General features: G+C 43.5%; 1 protein-coding gene across 1 annotated transcript in view; it reads right to left on the bottom strand.

Annotated features, from left to right (window-relative positions):
* The window catches only part of cacna1g (calcium channel, voltage-dependent, T type, alpha 1G subunit), a 330198-nt gene that overhangs the window by 26280 nt on the left and 276224 nt on the right, over positions 1-27694 (bottom strand). The window contains exons 27-32 of the mRNA XM_078225973.1: positions 27291-27424; positions 24967-25037; positions 21540-21618; positions 17087-17208; positions 14516-14857; positions 7358-7498 (exon numbers count right to left, since the gene is read on the bottom strand). Of these exons, the coding sequence (XP_078082099.1) occupies positions 7358-7498; positions 14516-14857; positions 17087-17208; positions 21540-21618; positions 24967-25037; positions 27291-27424 (889 nt within the window). The remainder of the gene's footprint in view (positions 1-7357; positions 7499-14515; positions 14858-17086; positions 17209-21539; positions 21619-24966; positions 25038-27290; positions 27425-27694) is intronic.

The following is a 27694-nucleotide window of genomic DNA, read 5'->3' as shown; positions in this document are numbered from 1 at the left end:
ACAAGAGAGAGTTCCATTTCAATATTGAGCATGCCTGCTGCTGTTCTCCCAACACAGTCACCTGACAAGAGTAACCATGGAACAATAACCTCAGACTGTGAGTGCATCTTTTAGCACCAATCCTTTCTAATAACCTTCCGCCAATAAGCTTATCCCTAATTGGTAAGTGGCAGGCTAATTGATGACTCTTAAACATTTAAATATAAGTTACCAATGACTGGCTTTATATTCCAGCTGGGCAAAAAGGATCAATTTGTACCCCCTTTGTGAGGAATTTCTGCACTCCAGTCAGAGGCTGCTGTCTCCTCATCTATTCAAACATATCACTCATACAGTAATGTGTTAACAAAATTTCAGACTTAAAGCAGTGCTTCTTACTAAGTGCTGCTAGCAAACTATTACCATACCATTCTGATTCAGTATGCAGAGAAAAGCAAGTCAGTAAATGAGAGATCATTTACACCACTGAGTTGAATATCACTTAAATATCACATGTATATACACGCTCATCTCTCACTGTTGACAGTCATTGCAGTCATTTGCAATGTAATTGCGGTTTAACTGAATTAACGTTTTAATATTTTGTTGCAAGGCCCACTCCCTGCAGCTCAAATGGCTTATTTTTGTTAACTTCCTCCCTTTCTTGTCAGCTGTCCTGGTGGACAGTTCCACAAATCCTCGTGACTCAGTTAATTGACTATTCTTCATTTTTTACCCAGCTCATCAGTGGGTTGTCTGGCCATGGAGGCTTGTCCCATTGTGTTCTTGTTGGCAATCACACTTAAGGCAGTAGCCAGCAGGACTCAGAATTCCGGGGGCTAATTTCCCCCCTTCTCTAACTGGCTGTGGCAGAGGCCCGTTGGAGCGTCCCCACTGATACCTTGATTGGGGTTAGCTAACTCAATCCAGACCAAGGATTAAACCCTGAAACCTTTCCCTGGCCGATATGATACAGTTGCATAGTAGGGAATAGGTTGCACCATACGAGCAGGACCCCAGGACCCAGCAGCCTTGGGGTCAGCAAGACAGTCAATAAAGTAACAAATTCCTATCACAGAGGTGAAAAATAAAACAAGGTAAGCATTGCTATAGTCACTAGCAAGACCACAGCACTGAGAGTTCCTGGTAAGAAACAGAATGGAGAGTGACATTACATTAATAAATAGATGCCTTCTGTCACTTAAACTGTTGCCATGATGGGGAAAATAAGATATTTCAATTTGTTTAAATCAAGTACTTTTCGAATGTGAATGAGCTTTGTTTTCAATGTCATTTTTCCCCCCCATTCATTGATTTGACACCAGCACAAGCATGTTCTAGCATCATATTAACTCTTTCCAGTTTCACTCCTTTTCCTGCATGTAGTGTTCATTTGTAAGGACAAGAGGTATCATCATTTTCCCAGGGAATAACCATGTACATAAGGATTGCAGTTCAACTAAATGGGGGTGAATGAGGGCAATGAAGTAGTCCCAGATGTAACATGCCATCAGCTAACCAGCTGTAGGGATATGCACTCAACCTTGCTACCTTCGTGAATAAGTCATGGCAAGTTATCAGGATCAAAGGTCAACCTTTAGCAGTACAATTACTCTGACCATTGGCTTCCGTTGTTGCCACCTGCCCCAACACAATCTCTAACCTGGAATACGCTGCCTGAAATGATAATGGTAGCTTTCAGAGGGGCATTGGGTAGATGCTTAAAAATGGAAAGTTCATAAGGCTATTGGGAAATAGGAGGGGAATGAGACTAATTGGATAATTCTTTCAAAGAGCCTGCATAGGCACGATGGAATCAATAGCCCTCTCGTGTGTTGCATGATTCTATGATAATTTATGATAACCTATCACACTCTGAGAAGCTGACTGGAGAAAATATATTGCTGTTGTAATGTGACATATTAAACTATACTGCTTTCTCAAAGGGTGAATATGGCTCTTAAGTAAGTAGATGCATCAGAGAGACAACTAGGAAGATCTCAGGATCAGTCCATAGCCTGGTTAAGTTCAGTTAGAATAATGGGGTATGATGGTTAGCCTCCATGGGTTACAGCGAGGAACATGAGTCAGGGCTTCCACTCTCAATTGCTGTTTAATTTCCATTGGGGAAGAAGTAAAACTGACTTCCTGATCAACGTCACACATTTTATACTGTCACATGATGTGAACGATACCTTCCCCTCCCCCCACATCCTTTCCTTCTTCCCCATCCACTGGCTCCCTAAAATCAGGAATGCATTGAAAGCCATGTTACATCAAATTTCAGGCAAGATCACCGAGCTTCTGATAGTGTTCAGATCATGGCAACATGCAAGGAATGGAAAATCCCCAGTGGCTCAGGTGAGGTAATACTGAAGGGGAAATGACAAAAGGGGGTCAGCAAGAATTCTCATGAACATTCTCTTGCTCAGCATTGCCTTGCACAATGCAAGGCAAATAGTCCAGTCTCCAGATCAGGAACCCCAGTCTAACTCTAAGACAAGACCTGAAAGGCCTGGAATGGGCAAGCTCTATGATGGGCCCATGTAAAATGTAAACGTTTCCTTAACCAAAATCTTTGTATCTCAGAATTTCATTTTGATTGCTCTTCCCCCGTCAGCTAACATCCAAATCAATAAAATGGATCATAATCTCTCAATGAAAGGAGCAAAGAAGTATTAAGTAGTTACAAGGTAATGAGGCTGGAGTAGTTTAAATTTTCTTCAAATATTTCCATTGAAGACATTTACATTTTCTTGTGGCTTCCAGTCACTGCCATGTGACTCTATTGACCAGTTACCAGGCCGCAGAGCTAGCAAAGGCCAGGGAGGAGATTCATTGCAGAGAAACCTGGGAGCAAGTCATCTGCCAACCTTCAGTCTTGAATGGTCTGCACTGTGCGGGACACAGAGGAGATGGGAGGGGGAATCTTTTCACATTGTTCAAGGCAGGTCCTTCACCCGGAGAAACAATGATCTGTCTGGTTTCAGGGTGTGTGTGCAATACAAAATATTCAAAGTGATTTGGATGCTTCATGGTCTGGGGCCAGTGAACATTGAAAGTATTCAATTGATTGCATTAAGATGGCACCAGTTCAAAAAGCTTTCTGACAACCTTTAAAGTGAGTCCTGAGCCCAGCTAAAGGGAAAAAAAGGAAACACAATTATGCACAATGCAAGGCAAATAGTCCAGTCTCCAGATCAGGAACCCCAGTCTAACTCTAAGACAAGACCTGAAAGGCCTGGAATGGCCAAGCTCTATGATGGGCCCATTTAAAATGTAAACGTTTCCTGAACCAAAATCTTTGTATCTCAGAATTTCATTTTGATTGCTCTTCCCCGTCAGCTAACATCCAAATCAATAAAATCGATCATAATCTCTCAATGAAAGGAGCAAAGAAGTATTAAGTAGTTACAAGGTAATGAGACTGGAGTAGTTTAGAATTTTTTTTCCAATGTTCTCCTTTTGTTCTCCTTCTCCCAAGAGTGCTGACAATTGCTGAGAAACCAGGTATCTTCATGTCTGAGTCTAAAGAATGAATGTCTGGAGGTTATTTTAAATCATGGAAGAGGGGCATTCCCGTTTAGCCTAATCCTGCAGTCACCCCACACGCTTGTCCCAGTAGAAATCTCTGAACAGAGGTCAGAACAGGGCCAAAGGGGAGGCAGTGGCATCGTGCTATTGTCACTGGACTAGTAATCCAGAGACCCAGGGTAATGCAGTGGGGACCTGGAATTCAAATACCATGCAGATGGCAGTGTTTAAAGTAAATTTTTTAAAATCTGGAATTAAAAGTCTAATGATGATCATGAAACCATTGTCGATTGTCATAAAAAATCATCTGGCTCACTAATGTCCTTAGGGAAGAAAATCTGCCGTCCTTACCTGGTCTGGCCTACATGTGACTCTAGATCCACAGCAATGTGGTTTTCTCTTAACTGCCTTCTGAAATAGACTAGCCAGCCCTTCATTTCAATGGTGATTAGGGATGGGTAATAAATGCTGGCCCAGCCAGCGATGCCCACACCCCATGAATGAATTAAAAAGGTAATTTCCAATTGTTTCACATAAGGATGCAATTACAAATTGAAGCCACTCTGCTGCTGCCCATCCAGTCCAAGGATTGAAGCTGGTGCCTCCCTAACCCATACGAATAAATACCACATGTGGGGGCTGTATTGCTCTGTCCCTTTCAACATTACTGCAGTGACTATGTTTAAATACACTTCATGGGCTGTAAAGTGGGACATCCTGAACTTGTAAAATGCAAGTTCTTCTTTGAAGGTTGTTGTTAATTAGAATTAGAAGGCTTGAAATAAGATTAGAAGTTTTCATTTTAGCCTGATCCTAATTAAATTCAGTTAAACCACAAAGTGGTTTAACTCAAAGTGAGAAAGTCAGTGTCAACTGGCATTGACTTTTTGAACTGATCGTGTACAATCTGCCTCACAGTGGACTCTATCTTTTACTTTTTCCTTTATTCTTTCATGGGATTGCTGCCAAAACAAGCATTTGTTGACCATCCCTAAATGCCCTTGAACTGAACACTTAGAGAACAGTTAAGAGTCAAGCACATGCTTTAGCAGTAGTTCAGAGACTGATCCCTGGGATGGGAGGAGGGGTATATCTTTTAAAGAAAGATTAGACAGGCCGATCTCCATTGGAGCTTGGAAAATTGAGAGGTGATCTTACTGAAACATAAGATCCCGAGGGAACTTGATAGGATGGATGCTGGAAGGATGTTTCTCCTTGTGGGAGAGACTAGAACTAGGGGACACAGTTTCAAAATAATAGAGATGATAATATTTTTCTCTCTCATAAATCTTTGGAAGTCTGTCCCCCGGAGAATGTTTCAATGAATATTTTTAAGGTAGAAGCGATTCTTGACTAACAAAGGAGTCAAAGGTGATCATGAGCAGGTAGAATGTGGAGTTGAGGCCATGATCTTATTGAATGATAGAGCAAGCTGAATTTGCCAAATGGCCTATTCCAGTTCCATGTTTGTACATGTAGACCAGACCAGGGTAAGGACGGCAGATTTCCTCCCTTAAAGGGCATTAATAAACCAGTTGGGTTTTATGACAATCAATATCCTCATGGTCACCATTACTGAGACTGGCTTTATAATTCCAGGCTAATTAACTGAATTTAAATTCCTCCAGCTGCCCTGGTGGAATTTGAACCCATGTGCCCAGAGGATTAGCCGGGGTCCCTTGATTACCAGCTCAGTGACATTACAACCATGCCACCCTTACCCATACTTCTCCATTGGGAAGTTCTGTATGAATGTTGCCAGATCACTCATGATAATCAAGTGCCAAAACGCCAAAGTATTCCTCCATTCTCACACTTCTAATACTGAACAGATTATGGGCTTACTTACTGACTTTGCACTGCTGGCAAGGAATCTCAGCAGCTGCATGGACATTAGATAACAGAATATCACAGGCACATTATATGCAGCCAGTGGATGAGGTTCCCTGTTGGTAGAATGTATTCACAATATGGGCCCCCTAATCAACTAAAGTGTAAGAATGCGACTGAGCAATTAGCTTTGAGACTGATGACTGCACAATGGTATTTCAAGGTATTCAATCACCTCCCATTCATGTCCACTGTTCAGGATTTTTAATTCAGCTTTAATGCTGAAACATCCTGAAATTCTCTACAAAGTCCCAAAGCTGTCCAATACTTGAATACTGCTCTCACAGCTGTGATGTGGAGCCTGTCCAACACCTGAAAACCTGCCCATCCAACTGGACAGGCTTAGTGTATAGATTGCAATGCCACTCTGGCAAGCTCAGTCTGTCCAAGAGGTGAATACTATAACCGTGTGTACGGAGGATCTGATAACAATCGTCTTACAAGTTTGGACAGTACCCGGAAAAAGTTAATGGAAGGCCCAACTCTCAACTTTAGCCCCTGCCCTTTTTCTCACTGTCACGTCCAAATGTCTCTCCACAGGCATTAGCCTCGTCTCAGTTTGAAGCACTTTTGCCTCTCAGTCAGAAGACTGGGGCTTAAGGTTCACTCCAGAGGTTTGAACACAAACTCTATGCTGACATGTCAGTACGGTACTGAGGGAATGATGTAATGAGAGATGTTGTCATTCAGATGTAACATTAAACTGAGTCCGTGTCTGCTCTCTCAAAGTTACATAAGAGACCCCATGCCGCTATTTTGACAAATAACAGGGGGCATTCTCTCTGATGACCTGGTCAATATTTAACCTTCAACCAATATTATGAAATAAAGGTTATCTGGTTATTTGTTACATTGCCGCTTGAGGGATCTTGCTGTGAGAAATTTGCTGCTGTTTTTCCCTAAATTACAGCAGAAAGTACATTTCAAAGTACTTCATTAGCTGTAATGTGCTTTGGGATGTAAGGTTGTGGAAGTTGCTCTCTAAATGGAAGTCTTCCTTCCTTTCAGGGTTGTTAACCTGCTGAAGCGCAAGGCAGCTTGTCCTTGATAGGCATTCTAATATTTCCTTCAGAAGGTGAAACACTTCACAAAGAGAGTTAGGGCTGGATTTTCAAAGGAGATTTGGGGTTGGGACCTGGAGCAGGCAGGATTTAAAATTTGTGGTCCCAGAGGGTTGTCTTCGGATTTTCAAAGGACCAAACGGAGTGCGGGAATGGGAAACTCCCCCTTCCTGCCAATTAATGACCCTTTAAGCTGCTTAATGAATTTGCAATTTTCAACTTTTAATTCGATAAACTCAAACAGTTTAGCACATGTTTGTGCTCACCTGTCATCTTTGCTACAAGGCCATCTCTCACCATTTAGTTAAAGCTGATCTTTCCTGGACTTCCTAGTGCCAGTTTCAGCACTGATCTGTAATCTATCTTGAATGGCCCTTTTGTCTCCATGGACGCTACTAATCCTCAAGGGAACTACTTGCTGTCATTGACAAGAGAGCAGCAGGCTTTTTTTCTGGCACCAGGCAGACTGCTCAGGCCTCCTAGAGGCATCCATTTTCATTTATTGGGCGTCAAGCTCACCTCCTGCCCAACTAGGCCATTTGAAGTTAAAAATAGCATTGTGATAGTGAAACAGCTCAGGAGCAGGGTTGGGATGTATCCAGGTCAGGTTCCCAACCCCAACTTTGAACATTTAGCCCATGGCAAGTGCGGAAATATAGAGAAATATAAATGATAATGCATTATTTACTGTGCAGTATATTCTATCAATTTCCACTCCTGCAAATTAAGAAATGACCTTCATACTATATTGATCAAAAGTGACACTATTGAAAGGCCCCTGCTGTATCATCTTCAATGCATTCCCTTCGCCTCATTTAGCCTTGGTCTTTTGAGCCATTCTTAGGTTCCAGATCTGAACACAGGACTTTGGCAGAGAAGCTAGAATGATTAACCTGTTTCTCAGCACAGTGTTTGTTTTGCTGTGGGTTGGCATAGTTGTGGCAGACTGAACCTGAGAGGTTATCCATGAGGGTCAATTCGCCTTCCAATGAACCTTGGATCAGCAGGGAGACGTTGTCAAAAAATTGCTTGTCCTGTGTACGCAAAGTATGCGGGAGGGAAGGGTAAAGAGGGCAGACGGTTTAATCAGGGAAGGGAATTGGAAGTGAAAGGAGTGCATCAATACATAACAAGGTGTGGAAAGGAGATGGAAAGGAGAAAGAACATGTATTAAATAAAATCCACACTTAGTAACAGCGAAAATATTGGTGCGCAACATTGAGAAACAAAATGATTAATTGTGTTCTGACGCTGTACTTTGTAAGGAATGGTTATTTCTCATTCGGGATGTTGGCTGCTACTGCAAATGTATCATACTTCCAGATACTTGTTTTCAAAAGTTTTGATGGCACCAATATGTCTGACAGAGTAGGATTAAAATTCGCTAACAGTTCTTGTTACTTATTCCATGATTTCTCAATCTGGTTAACTGCAAATGTATTTTTCTCTATTCATTCTTACTGTATTTCACCTGACCGACCCTGTAGAAAATGATTAAATCAAATTAAGGCAAAGGAGGGAATAAAACCCACAACATTCAGCCTCCTAAGAACACACGTTTGGTTTAGTTTCAATGTGGTACAAATTGTTTGGACTCCTAACCGTGATTATGGTTGCCGACTGCTTTCAGACAGCACTGATCCTTGTTCTGTTATGAACACATTCTGCTATTTGACCTTTATGCCACTATTAACACCTGCCTTAGTCTTTAACACTATCATTACCACTCCCTTTGTCCAGTGTCCATGACATCTTTGTCAAATCTTTCCTGAACTCCCACCTATTGCTGACCTTCTATTTTGCTCCACCTGTTCCATATCCTCTCTTCAACAGCTCTGAAGAAGTCAGACGGACTTGAAACGTTAACTTGGTTTCTCTCTCCACAGATGCTGCCCGACCTGCTGAGACTTTTCCAGCATTTTTCTGTTTTTATTTCAGATTCCCAGCATCCGCAGTATTTCGCTTTTAATTTAGGGTTGTCGGTTTTCCAGGATTGTCCTGGAATCTCCAGAAATTAAAAATTAATCTCCCGGATACTGCTGCAGCAATCCAAGGAGAAAACTCAGAAGGACTGCTAAAAATATTGTCGTGTTTTTTCCGATTTTCTTTGAACACTTTCATTTATTAATTAAGGCTATTGGCTGTTCAAGAATTATCCATTCAAATAAGTTCTGTTCACTTTACTCTAGTTAAGGGAACGTGTTGTGTCGTGGAAATAGATGCGTTGGGTGACCGATGTGGAACTATGGGAAAGAAGTGGTTAGAGATGAGAAATCATGTGATGAAATTTCTAGGAATACGACCAGAGTTGGCAACTCTATCTTTGACTGGTCGATATTTGAACCCAAACCCGGATATCGGATAAGCTGTTACTGTTGGGGCTTTCTCAGTTCTACTAAATGGTGTGGAGGAGGTGCACAGAAATAGGCCGTGACTCAGATACACGAGGGCTTGAAATTTCCATTTGGCTTGGTAAGGGACCTGCTGCTTGCCCCTTATATGGCCATTGAGCCAAAGAGGTAGGGATTGGGCCTGCACTGGGGTCTTCCAAGGTTTGGAGTTTCGATTTTCCTGCACCTCTGTGAGTCCTGACAAGCCTATATGCCCAATGAAATGAGGCATACCAGTTTCTAAGCACAACTGGGTTGCATGGGGTTGCAAGGCATTAATTGTCCATTTAAGAGCCTAAATTGGGAGTGGGGCAGGAAGGCTGTCCATAGACCTTTCCTCCCCAGATTTAATTGTGGAAAAGGTGGAAAGGAGGCAAGGTCCCCAACCAGCACTCTCCCATTTGATTAAATGCTTCCCCACCTCCAATCACACCTCAAGGGAGGGCATTAAATTCCTCTCATAATAAGATAGGGGCCCAAGAAGGACGAGAATGACCAAAAGCTTGGCCAAAGGAGTTATAAGAAGGGTCTTAAAGGAGCACAGTTAGATAGATGGAGAGGTTTAGAGATGGACATGTAGAACGTGTGGTCCAGATGATTGAAAATATGGCTGCCAATGGTGAAGAAAAGGAAGGTGTGGGGGGAAATCAAAAAGCAAAGCCAAAATTTGCACTTTTATCACACCACTAATGTAAGAAAATGTCCACCTTTGCCAGAGGTATTGTGGACCTTTCTGTTCAGAGGCCCCCCAGTGCCAACAGCAAGTACAGCCAGGCCATATGCAGAGTAAAGTTCACTTTACTTTGCTTTAGCAGTGGGTCCAACTCCAGACGAACACTCCTATGTCACCAATGGGATAGGCTTACACTTCTCAAAACTAGCCATTTTGTTGTCTGAGTTAACTTGCCAATTTAGTGGTGAATTTGGAGTTTTATTGTAGGCTTATGGATATTAATGGCTGCCCCAACTTATTTCAAGATCTGCACGACTGCCAATCGTTGAGTGAATGGTTGGGGCAAAGGGAGGAGGGATATACTAGTGATTAGAGCTAGAAGAGGGGAGAGTTTGGGGGTAGTGTAGTTGTTGGATAGAGGAGGTTACAGACATAGGGACGGGTCAAGGGCATGAAGGGATTTAACATTGGAAGCAGAATTGTAAATTTTAGGTGTTGCGGGAGCTAATTGTAGTCAGGAAGGTCAGGGTTGAAGGGTGAACAGGCCTTAGTGTGGAATGGGATACAGCAACAGAGTTTTGGATGAGTTGACATATGTAGGGCAGTTTATGGAGGATGAAAGGCTGGCTAGGAAATTATTGGTGTCTGAAGGTGACAAAGGCACAGATGATGGCATCAGCAACAGACAAAGTGAGGTCAGAGCAGAGACAATTGCTGAGGCAATGTGATGGAGATGGAATTACAATCTTTGTGGTGAAGAGGATTTGGGGTGGCAAGCTCAGCTCTGGGTCAAATAAGATACTGAACTTTCCAACAACCTGGCTGAACCTGAGACAGTGAGAAAGGAGTAGGATGATGTCACTGACAAAGAATACTGTGTTTGCAGCAGGAGATGAGAATAATGACCTTGGTCCTCCCAATATCTAAGTGGAAGAGGTTGCAGTTCCTCCAAGTCTGGATTTCTGACCGAGTTTGACAGTACAGGGTAGAGGTGGAGAGATTCTTTCCACTTAGAAAGGAAACTAGAACTAGAGGGCACAGCCTCAAAATAAAGGGGGGTCAGTTTAGGACAGAGTTGAGGAGGAACTTCTTCTCTCAGAGGGTGGTGAATCTCTGGAATTCTCTGCCCACTGAAGTGGTGGAGGCTACCTCGTTGAACATGTTTAAATCACGGATATATGGATTCCTGATCGGTAAGGGAATTAGGGTTTATAGGGATCAGGCGGGTAAGTGGAACTGATCCACTTCAGATCAGCCATGATCTTATTGAATGGCGGGGCAGGCTCGAGGGGCTAGATGGCCTACTCCTGCTCCTATTTCTTATGTTCTTATGTACAGAGGTGGTGAAAAGATCGAGAGAGAGTAGCGGAGATGGATCAGCATGTAAGTGGAAGCTGATCTCATGTCTGCAAGTAATCGCAGTAGGGGGAAGCAGAGAGATAAAGGTGTCAAGGTTAGATCCCTTGGGGGATTCCTCAGGTAATGATGCTGGGATGGTTAGAGAAACCACTGCTTTGACAATGATTGGTTTGGTGAAAATGGAACCAAGCAAGAGCTGTTCCATTGAATTGAACAATGAAGGAGAAGCTTTGGAGGAGAATGCTGTTCTCTACTGTGCCAAAGGCTGTAAATTTAGAGAAAAATGAAGAAGGATAGTATCTCAATGTCACAAAGAGGGACAGTGCACCAGGGTCACAGTCACACAGGATGTAATTTGTGGCTTTGACAAGAGCCGTTTCAGTGCTGCGGCAGAGGCAGAAATCTGATTGGAAAGATTCAGAAACATGGAGTTATGGGAAAAATGTGCATGGATTTATGAGGCAACAGCACCAGCAGGCCTCCTCAGACTGCACCTTCCAAATCCACGACTACTATCATCTAGAAGGACAAGGGCAGCAGATACATGGGGACACTACCACCTGGAAGTTCCCTTCCAAGTCACTCACCATCTTGACTTGGAAATAGATTGCCATTCCTTCACTACCGCTGGGTAACAATCGTGGCATTCCCACCCTAACAGCTATGGGTGCACCTACACCACAGGGACTGCAGCTCACCTTCTCAAGGGCAATTAGGGATGGGCAATAAATGCTGACCAAGCCAGCGACGCCCACATCCCAAGAACAAACTAAAAAAAAATGTTGAAGAACATTGGAGAGGAAGCAGGATTTGGAGATGGGGCAGTAATCTACAAGGTCAGAACACGTGATTTTACTTTTGAAGTTGGGATAATGACATGAACTTTGAAAGGGAGAGTGAAATTATCCCTGGAGAGTTACTCACAGAGGAGACAGGAAAGGAGGTTTGGTGGTCAGCAAAGCTCTTTACTTCTATTGAGAGAAGCACTGGGTCTTTATTGCTACCTTTCAAATGACATCCTGAAGTGGTGGTAATCAGGATAGAAAAAAGAGAAAATCCCCTGAAGAGCCAGGGCTAATAATGTGTCACTTAATCCACTAATAGTTGGGAATGCAGAACAAGGGGACATAATCTTACAATTAGAAATAAATCAGTTAAAAGTAAATCACTAAACCTTCCCTCAGGGGTTGTCAAATGCACTGTCTCAGAGGCTGATGGATGCAAAATTGATAAATGTTTTGAAATTCTCTTCATTATTTTAAGTACCTCAGCCACTCTTTTCCTTAATTTCCTAATCCACGCCCTCCTCCATGATATCATTCTTGGAAATTGCCATTGAACTTCAAGGTAAACTATATTCTTAAAGTGAGATGGCCAAAATGGAGCATTGTGCACTAATTGTGATCTGACCAGCACACTCTATGAATGAATTAGTGCTATAATTGCTTTTAACTCTTTGGACAAAGTCCACCACCCTTCACTTTCTCAGTCACTTTGAGCTAACACAATAGTTTCTCATGACTATTATACCCCAGTCCATAAATTCCACTCTCAGTGTTTTCCCATTTATATTGTACTGTATTCCCATCTGCAATCCATACTTTCAAAGTTTACACTGACTGTAGGACTGGCAGATGGGAATATGTTGAGCTACATCTGCTATCATTCTACCCACGCAGTTATGTCCTTATGTTCCACTATTGTCATACCTAAATCTGCCCTTTCTTGATGCATATAAAAATATTTTCTATTTAGCATGATACCATCTGCAAGTGAGTTTTGTTATATCCTGGTCTTGGCACATGGTAATGTCTTCTTTTGTTGCGTTCTTTAATTCTCACTCTTCCCCTTCTTGCCATTATTATTTGCCTTGAGATAAGCTTTCTTATCTTGTTTAATATTGGTTCTGATGACTCACATGCAACATGGTCGTTCTTGCTGGGATTAAAATCCTTTCACTTGTCATCCACCTGCTGACTAACAATTTCTCTCACTCGCTGGTGCTCGGAGGCCTCAGGGTGGATGGAGGTTCAGCTCCGCATGAGAAAGGTCTGTAGGGGATGGCAGGGAGATTTGCTAGATCACAGGGGATCTTCAAACAGGCAAACTGGATCCGGGAGGTAGGTGCAAAGGTAAACCATCTCCTCGATCCCCAAGTGGCCGCCTTGATGTTGCTGCCAGGTTTCCTGAGGCTCAGAAACCCAGCCTACCAGAGTTAACACTGAAAATTATATTTAACTTACCAACTCACCTCCTTGGGGCAGGTTGGTCACCTGCCTATCCTCTCACCTCAGTTAAAGCCAGAAGTGGGCAAATTGGAGGCAGGCTTAGATTGGGAACCTGATTTTTAAGACTTTAACCCCTTACCCAACCCAAACCCACTTCATCTCGGTTAAAATTCCACTCATAATGACTTCTGATAGAAATTCAGTAAAATAACTGGAGTGCAGTGCTGAGGGAGTGAGTGCTGCACTATGAGATGTGCTGTTTTATGGATAAATCTTTAAATTGAGGATCTATCTACTCCCTTCGGTGGATGTAAAAGATCCCATGGCACTATCCAAAGAAGACCAAGGACGTTCTCCTGGCTAATATTTATCCCCCAATCTAAAACAGCTTATCTGGTCACTTCTTTGGTTGCTGTTTGTGGGATCTTGCTGTGCAGTAACTGCCTGCCACATTTCCCTAGATTAAAACAGTGACTACACTTCACAAGTAGCCCTTTAGCTGGGGGTCCTGAAACATGAAAAATATTATATCAATGAAAATTCAATCTTTCTTCTGCCTTTTAGCAATTTGACTACCCAGTGGCTTCTTAAAGTGGAAGATGATGAAGACATCAACAATGAGCAAAGCACTGAAGCTCCAGAACTAAAATGGGGCATTATTAAGCAGATCTTCAAGTACGAACTGACCTAAAGGTCCCATTGGATTAAATCCCACACAATATATAGTAAGGTTGCCAACTGTGATTAAATGTATTCCTGGAGGTTTCACCACATGACTTGTTCCTACACTTCAGCCATTAGTCGGCCAACACATCCATCTTTGTGACTCTCTGCCTTCCTACACCAATTGGAAAGCAAAAAGACTCATTACCCAATTGGATGATGTTTGACTATCAGCCAAAGAACGCCGCCCCCCTCCACTCGCTCTCCCCAGCCCCCCCCATTTTAAATATTTATCTGGTAAAGGGATGTTTGAAGAAAATTTTAAAATAATTCTTTTTTCGTGCCCCTATAATTTCTTTTCTCCAGGGTCGCACACAGCAGTGTCCTGGAGATCGATCTTTAATTCCTTGAGACTCCAGGCCATCCTAGCATGTTGGCAACCCTTATACATAGGCAGGTTGATCTGTTGATTGACACATGGCTAACAGAATTAACCTGGTTTGTATAAAACATAACAAATAAATCCTTTTATTGATATCTGACATAAAGATGCTAATAGATTGAGCAGTAAATTAAATGGAGTCTCCTCTTATCAATATTATTCTCTTCTTGACAACCTATTCCTTTGTATCTATTTAACTGTTGTACTGCGGTAATTAGAAACACTTTACAATGCAATGTACTTTCCATTAAAACTCTATGGATGAGAAATATTCACCCTAATTTTCTGTTTCTTACCAATGGTGGTTCTAAAGAAAATGGCGAATCCACTTTAATTTGGAGCGATTCAGATGGACTCCCTGGGCTGTCACCTGCGTCTCCACCTTCACTGCCTCCCCAAGTCACACCTTCCACATTCCCTTGATTGATATTTAACATTTTTAATTCAAGTTCCAGTTCTGCCTCGAGTTCTGCTTCCTCTTTCGCCTCCTTGTTGCTCTCTTCCAGATGTTTCATCAGCACCGCGATGACTACATTCACCAGCACAAACTGAGCTGTCAGCACAAACGAGACAAAGTAGATTGGGGACACCACGGTGTTATAACAGGTGCCCTCTTGGTTACAGTCTCGCAAAGTATCCTGCCAATAAGTGGGGGGGGAAAAGCAGTTAAAAAAATGAAATGAAAAACAGTGCAATGAGACAATTTGATCACATGTTCAATAAGGGAAGGAGTTTTTCATTGAATTGAACTTTAATGTGTTTCAGGCTGTCCTGTCAGTAAATTGCTCCCTGATGGACACTTGGCTCAATTAAAACATTGGGCGGGATTCCCCCCTCCCCCCCCCCCCCGAGATGTGATTTACAGAGGTGGCCCACCATTGGCTGGCGAAGGGATCTTCCGGTCCTGCTGCTGTCAACTGGGTTTCCTGTTGTTCGCACCCTCCGCTGCCAGTGAATCTGCAGCGGGGATCATTGTCACTGGGACTGGAAGATCCGGCCGGAGGGAATGGCTGGAAAATCCCGCCCATCTACTTTCAATTCGATGCAGAAAATTAACTTTAAAAGTTCTTTGGTGCTCCAGTTTGTAGGGGTTTGAAATTTGAGGACACACAGCCAGAATTCACCAAGGGGACTCCAGAGATGTGAAAGTATAGCTATGAGGATATATTAGGATTAATTCCACTAGAGCAGAGATGGACAAGATGAGATTTAGTGAAGGTTATTTAAAGGATTTGAATTAAGAAAGGCTTCTGATTAGGAAGTCAGTTGAAATCAGGAATTTAAACTATTTACTAAACACGAGGGAAGAGAGGTTAGGTAATTTTCTTTGCACAACATTGTTATGGGCATGGATGATATCATTTACTTTCAGAACGGTCAATGAACATTGAAAGGAAATACATGGATACAGGGGAGCGAGCATGTCACCCTAACCCCTCAAAAAGATGATATGGGGGAGAGAACAGGCCCATGAGTTTTGCAGGGGAAAAATTAATCTTGGGCAGTATTGCAGAATGGATTGGCTGCTTATTATACACAATATCGCCCATTTGGTGCTGTTCCCAAGACACACTCTCACCCTGACAGTTTTAGACATATTTGGAATATCTTTGTGGAATTTCCAACTTGGGTGAGGAATAGTTGATTGGGTTGATTATCTACAGTTAACCTGCTCAAAGTTTGACAAATTAGACACATAAAAGAGCAGAGTCTAAAGTGGTTGTCCAAAATATGTTGGGCAGGATTTTCCGGCCCTTTCAGCCGGCATGATCTTTCTGTCCCGCAGAAGGCGACACCCTGTGATGTCTTCCCTGGTGATGGGATGGGCAAGCCATGCAAAACGCTGTAGACATTGGCGGGACTGGAAAATCCCATCGGTAGCAATGACAAGTTGCCTCTGCCACTGGAAAATGCACTGCGGGAGGAGCCAGAAAATCCCAGCCCAATAATATGTCGGAGGTATAAGACAAATCATGAGAGGTGCTTGATAGTTATTAGCCAGAAGTTAAGAAAAAGACCATTGAAAGGGCAGAAAGAAAGGCAACTGCAGGCGACTCACGTCCTTAAAAGCTGCTGATCTCCAATATTTTCCAGTTCTGGTGGAAGATTATCAACCTGAAACACTAACTCTAGTCATTACTTTCTCCACAGTTGCTGCCTGATCTGCCGAGTGTTCCCAATATTTTCACCAAAACAGACGATCTGGATATTTGTCTCCTTGTTGTTTGTGGTTCCTTGTGTGTAAATTAGCTGCTGGATTAGGTTAAAAAACAATAGGGACTTTGCTTCAAAACTAATTAATGTTAAAAGATGTGCCAGTTAGGTTGATTGGCCATGCTAAATTCCCCCTTAGTGTCTGTGTGGGTTTCCTCTGGATGCTTTGGTTTCCTCCTACACTCCAAAGGTGTGCGGGTTAGGTGGATTGGCCATGCTAAATTGCCTCTTATTGTCAGGGGGATTAGCAGGGTAAATACATGGGATTACGAAGATAGGGCCTGGGTGGGATTGTGGTTGGTGCAGGCTCGATGGGTTGAATGGCCTCCTTCTGCACTGTAGGGATTCTATGATAATTGTTGCAAGTATTGGGGAACATTCTGAGGACTTGAAAAGTGCCATGAGAATATTGGTTATGTTTCCTTCCTTATAGATGGACATTAAATTTGACTTTCACCAGAGAATGGTGTCAGATCTTATTTGCTGAATTAGAGCCTTGTGTTTTTGAGTGAAAGCTTCTGTAGTGGAGAACAAAGGTTGTCAAAAACTTGCTTTGAAATGTGTCAGACAGCCAATATCCATTTGATACACCAGGAGAGGAAGCCTTTCCCTAGGGAAAAGTAGGGAATGTTGCCAAAGGAGAAAAAGCTCACCTTCATTATTCCATTCCAGTTGTCTCCAGTTGACACTCGGAACAAGGTGAGGAAAGCCATCCCAAAGTTCCTGAATGTGGCATGTCGCCCCAACCCCTCACAAGGATGATAGTCATCACATTCTACATTTAAGATATTAAAACAAAAACATCAGGGACAAATATGAGTTATATGGTAACTGTGTGGGGAATATTTCTGAAGGACCTTCCCTTTTGAATTAGAACCTCAGTCAACAGGCCCCTCAGGCCTGTTCCACCGTCCAATTAAATCATGGCTGATCTGTATCTTAACTCTATTTACCCATTTTGCTCCCATACCTCATAACACCCTTGCCTAACAAAAATGTACCAATTCATTTTTGAACTTTTCAATCGAGTTCCAGCCACAACTGCTATTTAAGGGAGATATTTCTGGGTTTTCATGGCCCTTTGTGCAAAGAAGTGCTTCTTGGAATGGTCTATCTCTACTTTTAAGGTTATGTCCTCTTTGTTATGAACCCCCTCCACCAGAGGAAATAGGTTTTCATCGAGCTACACTATCAATTCCTTTAATCACCTGAAACACTTTATTGAGTCATCTTTTATACTCAATATACTCAAAACATGAGTTTTGAGTACATGGCCTGGAGTTTACCATCATCAACAAAGCAATTGGCTTCTCCCCTCTGACCTCAAAGATCTAGTGATCCTGGTGTTGTGATATTCCCCTAATTCGACAGCAGTTTAAATCCGCTGCCAAGTCAAGCGGCTATCATGGCATGTAGCAACAGTGATGGCAGCAAGATAGTAGGGAACCAATCACATTGAAGTATTTACAGACGGCAAACCAGGAAGTTAAAAGCACTTAATATCCTTCACTTTTAATTAGATTTTCAGATAGTGGACTAAATGATTATGATTGGATTATTATAGATGGTAAAATGATGGTAAACAAACCTTAAAAAAAAGATTTTTTTCATCATATGTGGAGAAATTTTACATTCCACAAATATAAAATAAGCTTATTAGGATCACAGAAGGTGTTTAGCAGTAATTGTAAAGTTAGTTCAGCTTTAAAATCAGTTACACTTTATTCACTAACTTTTTCAAGGAGTTTTACGGTGAGGCTAACAGAGCGAGTGTGAAAGTTCTCGTCAATTCAATTGATTTCTATGAATTGCTGCCTGGGATGGTGGTGAGGGGTGTCTGGGATGATGGTGAGGGGTGTCTGGGTGGTGGTGAGGGGTGTCTGGGATGGTGGTGAGGGGTGTCTGGGATGGTGGTGAGGGGTGTCTGGAATGATGGTGAGGGGTGTCTGGAATGATGGTGAGGGGTGTCTGGGATGATGGTGAGGGGTGTCTGGGGTGGTGGTCAGGGGTGTCTGGGATGGTGGTGAGGGGTGTCTGGGATGGTGGTGAGGGGTGTCTGGGATGATGGTGAGGGGTGTCTGGGATGATGGTGAGGGGTGTCTGGGATGATGGTGAGGGGTGTCTGGGATGATGGTGAGGGGTGTCTGGGATGATGGTGAGGGGTGTCTGGGATGATGGTGAGGGGTGTCTGGGATGATGGTGAGGGGTGTCTGGGATGATGGTGAGGGGTGTCTGGGATGGTGGTGAGGGGTGTCTGGGATGATGGTGAGGGGTGTCTGGGATGATGGTGAGGGGTGTCTGGGATGATGGTGAGGGGTGTCTGGGATGATGGTGAGGGGTGTCTGGGATGATGGTGAGGGGTGTCTGGGATGATGGTGAGGCGTGTTAGCGTGGTGGTGAGGGGTGTCTGGGATGGTGGTGAGGGGTGTCTGGGATGGTGGTGAGGGGTGTCTGGGATGATGGTGAGGGGTGTCTGGGATGGTGGTGAGGGGTGTTAGGGTGGTGGTGTGGGGTGTCTGGGATGGTGGTGAGGGGTGTCTGGGATGGTGGTGAGGGGTGTCTGGGATGGTGGTGAGGGGTGTCTGGGATGGTGGTGAGGGGTGTCTGGGATGATGGTGAGGGGTGTCTGGGATGATGGTGAGGGGTGTATGGGATGGTGGTGAGGGGTGTTAGGGTGATGGTGAGGAGTGTCTGGGATGGTGGTTAGGGCTGTCTGGGATGGTGGTGAGAGGTGGCTGGGATGGTGGTGAGGGGTGTCTGGGATGATGGTGATGGGTGTCTGGGATGATGGTGAGGGGTGTCTGGGATGATGGTGAGGGGTGCCTGGGATGATGGTGAGGGGTGTCTGGGATGGCGGTGAGGGGTGTCTGGGATGGCGGTGAGGGGTGTCTGGGATGGCGGTGAGGGGTGTCTGGGATGGTGGTGAGGGGTGTCTGGGATGGTGGTGAGGTGTGTCTGGGATGCTGGTGAGGGGTGTTAGGGTGGTGGTGAGGGGTGTCTGGGATGCTGGTGAGGGGTGTCTGGGATGGTGGTGAGGGGTGTCTGGGATGGTGGTGAGGGGTGTCTGGGATGGTGGTGAGGGGTGTCTGGGATGGTGGTGAGGTGTGTCTGGGATGATGGTGAGGGGTGTCTGGGTTGGCGGTGAGGGGTGTCTGGGATGGTGGTGAGGGGTGTCTGGGATGGTGGTGAGGGGTGTCTGGGATCCTAGTGATGGGTGTCTGGGATCCTAGTGATGGGTGTCTGGGAGGGAGAGATACCTCAGCATCTCGGGGGAGGTGAAGGTTAAGAATCGCAGACAGTGGAGTAATGTTGGCGAGCACGAACAGGTTTGCTGCCATTAAGAGTGTAAAACTCTGGCCAATATACTCAAGGAAGGAAAACCAAAAGGTTTAGCAATGGACTTGTTGGGCAGGATTTTCCGGTCCCGCTCGCCCCAAGCTCGGAAAATCCCTCCTGAGGTATACGGGCCTTTGCATGGTGTTGAGCCGCCCGCTATGATTCCTGTGGTGGGTGGGATGGGAAAATTCCGCCCATTGTGTTGTTGAATCTGAGTTCTGAACCTCGACCCCAACGAGACAGTTGAATGTAACAACGTGACCAACACACCGCATCTTTGTTGGTGCTTCCAACATTACATTAGCATTTTCGTTCAAAACAGGGTAGTACTTTGTCACAAAAAATAGTATCACAGAATATTAATGTCATCGAACTATACATAAAATCAAAAGGAATCTCCAAAATGCTGTCTATTATTGCACTAAGGTATGCATCTGATGGGAACAGATTGGCCTATGCACAGTTCAAGGTACTTAGTAAATTTCAAGCTGATCTTTTTCATCTCCCAGCACAGTGTTAGTACAAGGTTAATGTGGGTTTAAGACATACCCCAGATTCTATTTCTTTATTAAATTTGGGGTTTATTAATTAAAGACCCAATAAGTTACAGTGCCTATAAATAATCAGAGATAAATGAAGGCTCTCTTAGAAGTTTTGATTGCCGGTAGCAGCCAGAAACCATCTTATGCTTGCCTTGTTCAAAGAACTATGAATCCATGTAAGTGAGTATAATATAAAAGATATGCCTCGTTCAAAGAGCAATGAGCAAGGAGGTCAAGCCTCTGGCCATATTATTGTTTAAGAAAATAACACATTGGGCTACATTACATGAGTGTGTTGACAAATGCCATGCAAGAAACACAGTATGCTCAGGGAGAACAGGTGATTTTTGGACCTATGGTTCCCAAAGCTCTTCACCACTGGGTGTTTATTCCCTTCATGTCTAGGTCTGTTGCAGACTGATTGATAGAGATTGAATCATAGAATCCCTACAGTACAGAAAGAGGCCATTCGGCCCATCGAGTCTGCACCGACCACAATCCCACCCAGGCCCAACCCCCATATCCCTACATATTTACCCACTAATCCCTCTAACCTATGCATCTCAGGACACTAAGGGCAATTTTTAGCATGGCCAATCAACCTAACCCGCACATCTTTGGACTGTGGGAGGAAACCGGAGCACCTGGAGGAAACCCACGCAGACACGAGGAGAATGTGCAAACTCCACACAGACAGTGACCCAAGCCGGGAATCGAACCCAGGTCCCTGGAGCTGTGAAGCAGCAGTGCTATGCACTGTGCTACCGTGCCGCCCATGATTAGTAATCAAAACCATTATGTTCTTATTGTAAGCCTAATTCCATTAGCCAAAGGTGGCATGGTGGCACAGTGGGTAGCACTGTTGTCTCACAGTGCCAGGGACCCGGGTTCGATTCCTGGCTTGGGTCACTATCTGTGCGGAGTCTGCACGTTCTCCCTGTGTCTGCGTGGGCTTTGTCCGGGTGCTCCGGTTTCCTCCCACAGTCCGAAAGACGTGCTGGTTAGGTGAATTGACCATGCTAAATTCTCCCTCAGTGTACCTGAACAGGCACTGGAGTGTGGCGACTGGCGAATTTTCACAGTAACTTCATTGCAGTGTTAATGTAAGCCTACTTGTGACACTAATAAATAAACTTTAAAATGAAGAAAGCAGGTCTACGGATGGGCATTAATTAGTACAAAAGAATATTAGTTCAAGGTAAATATATTTGTGTCTGTAATATCTTACCCAGGTCCCCAAAAAGTTCAACTCCAAGGGCTGCAAATATGAAAAACAGCAGCATGAACAACAGTCCAAGATTCCCGACCTGTCGGAGAGATAAAGACCATGAAGGATTTTTCCATTGGTGAAAATGCAGAACTCACACATCTGGTGGCTTAAAATAGCCATCTCATCGTCTGTCTTCTGATCATTAACCTCGGATCATTCAAATGCATGTACATTTTTTAGTCTGATTGATGCTGGAAGCTTCTCCTCCGAATAACTTTCAACCGGCATCTCAGAGAAGTTTCCAGAATCAATTATGATAGGTATGCTTTAATTATGGAGGGTTCAAATTGAAATTGTGGACTAGAAATTTCTGATTGGAATATCAACATTAGCATATTACAAAGTCTTTATTATGACCTTATGTTTTCACTTCAAAGGTGGCATTAACCTGTTTAAAACAGCAGAAGATGGTCACATGAATAGTTAACTGTTCAGAGACAAACATCACAAATGGTAATCTGTAAGTTCATATTTATTACAACATGAAATAAATATTTCATTTAGCTGTCAAACAATGAGAGGATTAATAAACAGGCACATCAAATATTCTTGCAGTAACACAAACTCGATTGCTTAATAGCTTCATCAGGGTTGAGGTTATGGAGAGAGGAGACAGATGAAATGTTTTTGAGATACAATGTTAGAACCAGTCCTGTCTGCTCTCTGAGGCAAATGTAAAATATTACATGGCACTATTCACCCTGGTGCACTGGCCAATATTCATCTCCCAATCAACATCACCAAGGCAGATTATCTGGTCACAATGCCATTTATGGAAGCTTGATATGCTTCAACTGGCTGCTGTGTCCCCTACATTATAACAGTGACCATACTTCAAAAAATAATTCAGGAGCTGTGAGGTGCTTCAGGATATTCTGAAGTTGGGAAAGGCACTATATAAATGAAAGTTATTTCCTCCTTTGTTCACAACTAAGAGACACAAACGAGTGGACAAGGCTCAACATGCAGAATGCCATTGAGACAGGAAACTGTAGGAGTTCAGATGTCAAGGAGTATTGTCTAGGTGGAGTTAAGCCAGTGGTTTAAAAACCAATATATTGTAATCCTGGGCAGAATTTAATGTAAGCAATGGGGGCAGCGCAAATGTCCATTTCTGAGTGAATCTGAGTGACAGCAGACCAATTAGCACAACAAATCACTTGAAGGAAGGGGACATGCGGAATCAGATGTTAAAGCTATGAAACTGCTTCTGACTTCTCAGTTTCATGCAGCTCTTTGCAAATGAGGTTATTTTATTGACGTAATTCTCACTGTCTTGTGCTCCATTCATGGCCACAAGCCAAAATGCAAATCTCATACCTTTCAATGCTTCTTTTTTTTTAAATTGGAGAACATTTGAAAAAAAAACATCTAATTATAGGATGATTACACGATTCTTCTGAAAGAACTGCAAATTTTCAGACTGTCATTTTCATGAACTCCCAGAGCTGTGAAACCAGATTGATAGAGTACCGTTCTTTCAGGCCTAGCACTCGGACCCAGCCAGAGAGGACTGGTGGAGGTGTCACATTCCATTAGGGAACTTTCAGGAACTGAGTTTCAATTTGACTCTCCAACAGAATTAAAGTTGGTGTCTTTCCCCTGACTATTGAAAGCCGAAAGCAAAATGAGTTGAGGCCTCAATCTGTCTTGTGGTGACTGTGACTTCTGCTCTGATGTGACAGTCGGGCAAGTGTTAGGATGGCTGGTGTGAAAAAAGGAATCACTCATACTGTGACCATTAACTTTCTCTTCTGGGGAATTCAGATCCCCTGCTACAACTATCAGCCCAGAGAGTGCAGAATTGCAGCACAAACCTGTGACAGCTGACACGGCAATAACCCAGAGAATAATCTGCAAAATGTGCAGGTCTTGGCAAAGGGAGGAGAAGGGGTGAGACTTTCAAGGCAGACCTAAAACAGGTGTCCCGACTCTGTGGACTCGACCCGGGAATGAAAGTTTTGGCCTCAGTGTGCCTGTGTTGAATGAGTGTTGAGAGTTAGGTCCCCCATAGCCCCTCATGTCCTCCATGCCAACCTTTGCCCCTCTGCCCAGCCCCCATGGTATTCTTAGTGCCGAAGCCAACTTAGTGCCAACCCATGCAAACTCATGCCTCTCCACTCAGCACCCTTTGCCCTTACACTTACAGTGCCAACTCACCCAGTATCCACCCTGGGCAAAACTCAGAGCACATGTTAAGCTGAAATAATATCAAGTCTCTACTGCAGACTTCATTTGTTTTTAAACTCTCATTCATAAAAACCGAATTGCTACAGTCATACTCCTTCATCTATACAATCCCTTAATAGAATAATATAATTCAAGTGCCTTTATTCCTTATAAAAACAAGGAATGGAATGCATAGTCCCACTTCAAAGAGTCTATAAGCACTTGGAGCTGTCAATCAAATTATGAAATGGAAGGAACAGCACTGTGATAATGGAAGGCTGTGAATCAGTCATATAGTACATATCCTGTAATGGTACAGGCTTATGTCAGTGTACAGAGTGAAATAGATAGCGTGTTTCTTAAAAAACACTCCAGACATCTTTTCCAAAGCTTTAAAGGGCAGGAGTTTTAAATGCCTTGACAGCTTGATGGACACTTTTGACAACTGCCTTTGATAGTTCCTTTTGAGACTTTTCACAGCTTCAATAAGCTTGACAGCTAATGCATTTATGCACCGTTTGCACACATTCTTGTCTACTTTTAACAATCCTAAAGGGTACCTTACCTCTTCCAAATGGCACTTGACCTCTTCCAATGGGCCACCTGACCTCCCCCAAAGAATACGGGACCAGGTTCAAAGGAATACCCTATCTTTCCATAAGGATACCTCACCTGTCCAAAGGACTCCACAAAGTTCATGCCTACTCCGACTAGGTCAAACCTGTGCACCTCATGTTTCACTCACTTGGCTCACCAAATGAGACATTAGTGGAGGCAATTGCTGATTTACGTGAGCAGCTGCCTCCGCAAAATGCATATGTGCAAATCCCGGCATGGTTCCATTCCCTCCCCTGCAAAAATGGCATTAGGGGCAGGACTTGCAATTTTTGGCCACTGTCACATTTTCGCTACACTGGAGAGGCCCTCCATCATTGCAAAGGTTCAGGCATCAGTTTTGAGCATCATTGTTGAGCTTCAAGGTGATGAGAAAATGCCCTGGGACGTAGTGCTGCACTGATCTGACAGCTCCCATGAAGACTTTAGTTTCCCCTGGGATTGTTACAGCGCTGTGGTGTTGCATTCAACAGCTTCTCACACCAGGGACATAATATAAGATAAGCAATGGATAGAAGCATAGTGAGCAACCAGAGCTATAAAACAGATTCCACACAATTTGCCATCCTTTGATATTGTAAAGTTACAGCAATGCGCTTACCTGTGGTAGAGCCTGGATTACGGTGTTCAGTAAGGCTCTCATCCCCACTGCCATCTTCAAGAGCTTCAGGACTTTTGGGAACATAAGTAAAGGTTATAAATGCTGCAGACCTCACAATGTCACAGATGTTTCCCGACCACTTGTCCTTGTGTTGCTAAGTAACACAATGCATCACCTAACAATGTTCTGTCTTAAATAATTCAGTTAATAAATCTTATTTGATTGAAATGCCAAAATCCCCTAATAAAGTTAATGATATCCTTCTGCCATTCAAGACAAAATAGTTGCTCCTCAAACCCATCTGGTGCTGACCTGGTAAGGAATTCTGCTCCCATCTGATTTTTACCCAGTGCTTACTGTTGTTCAAAATTAACAGGCAGAACTGGGACGAATACAGAAAGTCCAGAGGGGAAGTGATAAAGGAAATAAGAGAGGCAAAGAACATGTATGAGAAGAGCCTGGCAGCCAATGTAAAAGTGAATCCAAAAATCTTCTCGGGCCACTCTAATAATAAACAGGTAGTAAAAGGAGTGGTGGCCAGTAAGCCTCAAAATAAGGGGGAGCAGATTTAGGACTGAGTTGAGGAGGAACTTCTTCATCCAAAGGGTTGTGAATCTGTGGAATTCCCTGCCCAGTGAAGCAGTTGAGGCCAACTCATTGAATGTTTTTTTTAGGGAGAGATAGATTTTTGAACAGCAAAGGAATTAAGGGTTGTGGTGAGTGGGTGGGTAAGTGGAGCTGAGTCCACAAAAAGATCAGCCATGATCTTATTGAATGGCGGAGCAGGCTTGAAGGGCCAAATGGCCTACTCCTGCTCCTAGTCCTTATGTTCTTATGTTCAATTAGGGACCAAGAAGGGAATCTGCACATGATGGCAGAGGGCATTGTTGGGGTACTAAATGGGTATTTTGCATCTGTCTTTATTAAGGAAGAAGATGCTGCTAAGCTTATAGTGAAAGAGGGGGTAGTTGAAATACTGGATGGTCTAAACATTTATAAAGAGGAGGTATTCGAAAGGCACTCTGTACTTAAAAGTTGATGGGTCACCAGGGCTGATTGGAATGCATCCAAAGAGACATCCATACAGACCCCTGAGATAAGAAGGTTTTTCCTTCTGTTGCCCACTCACTTTTGTCAGAATAATGATTTCTCCTTCAAAGTTCAAATCTAGATAGCACAGGGAGTGGTGGGGAGGTGGTGGTGGTGGTGGGAGGGGGCGGTGGTGGGAGAGGGCGGGGTTGATTTTGAGCTGTGACAAGTGTTCCGGAGGGTTTCCTTTCGTTTTTAGCATCACAGAGATATTTTGACCAGGTAGTGTTGGTGGGGAGGAGGTTGCCGAACAGATGATGGTCGCTGATTCTTCTAACTCTAACCTCTAAGCATGATGCCTGTATTGGCGGTGGGACTGACGGGATCCCTGGTAACCCCACTGTCTCCACCGATCATACATCAGTGGTATACCTGCAGTACAACAACAGATCCAAATGGCTGTAGATTGAAAGAGAGGGATGATTACTGTTTGGAGAATGGATAACCAGCGCATGATCAATAATTGATTCATATTTTTGCCTGGTATCCCTTAGGTCACAGGGGTTTCAAAATACTGCTGGGCCTGGGGGAGGGATCCCCAACAGAGCCAAGCCAGCCGCAGGTGGCCAATGTTTAAGGGACCCTAGCCCTGGAATTTAGAAAAGGGTGGCGACAACGGAGTAGAGGAAGGTCCCATCCTGCAATACAATTCCTGGGGGATAGGACTGAATAGGTGGACCATAATTTGTAGTAATAATATCTGGTGGGCCTATAGGGTTTTGTGATATAGTTCGGACTGAATAATTCAAAAGGCTCTCGTATCCTGATGAAGTAACCAACGCTGGGAGAGAGAGTGTCACTGGACTATTGGACCAGGTGGGGCATCATTGTTTTGCCTGACCCTGATCTCAGATCATACAGCATAGAAGGAGACCACTTGGCCCATCAAGTTTAGGCTGGTTCTATGAAAGAGCCATCCAATTAGTTCCACACCCTATAGCATATTTCCTTGAAGCCCTGCAATTTGTGTTCCTTCATGTATTCGCCCAATTCCCTTTTAAAAGTTACTATTGGATCTGCCTCCACCATCCTTTCGGCAGAGCTTTCCAGATTCCAACAACTCAAACCATAAAAATAAACTCCTCACTTCCTTACCGGTTCTCAGCTCACCTAATGTCAAAAAATATACGTACAATCTATCAGCTAGGAGTAACTTTATAAAGAGATGTGAATTCTTAGTTTTAAGAGGAGTTTTACACGAACTACAGTGAATAATAAGGTCCAGCTTTACTGACCTCTAGCAATCCGGAGGACTCTCATGATTCTAATGATTGTAGGGTTGATTGGCAAGGAAGCGTTCACCTCAATCTCCTCAAGGGTGATCCCCATAATGGACAGCAGTACAATAGCTAGATCCAGCTGGTTCCATCTGAAGTTAAACCACAAAGGAGGTATCACAAGCAACTTTCAAAACTTAGCAGCTGGGTCAAAACTAACGTGTGTTTGAAACCTAGGGAGCTGCAGGTAAACCCAAGGGCCCATCAAAGTTCTGTTTTTATTTTAACATTTAAATAGGGAATTTAAATTAGATTAAAGCCTTGTGTTGTTGTTTCTGATGGTGATAATGCATTATGGTACTGGGCACCTAGAGGCTTGATTTCCCTGGTGAATGCAATCTGTAATCAACAAAATATTAAAG

Source organism: Mustelus asterias, chromosome 12, assembly GCF_964213995.1.
Source record: "Mustelus asterias chromosome 12, sMusAst1.hap1.1, whole genome shotgun sequence".
NCBI lineage: Eukaryota > Metazoa > Chordata > Chondrichthyes > Carcharhiniformes > Triakidae > Mustelus > Mustelus asterias.
The sequence above is the reverse complement of the archived record's forward strand: the minus strand, read 5'-3'. Positions and strand labels throughout refer to the sequence as shown.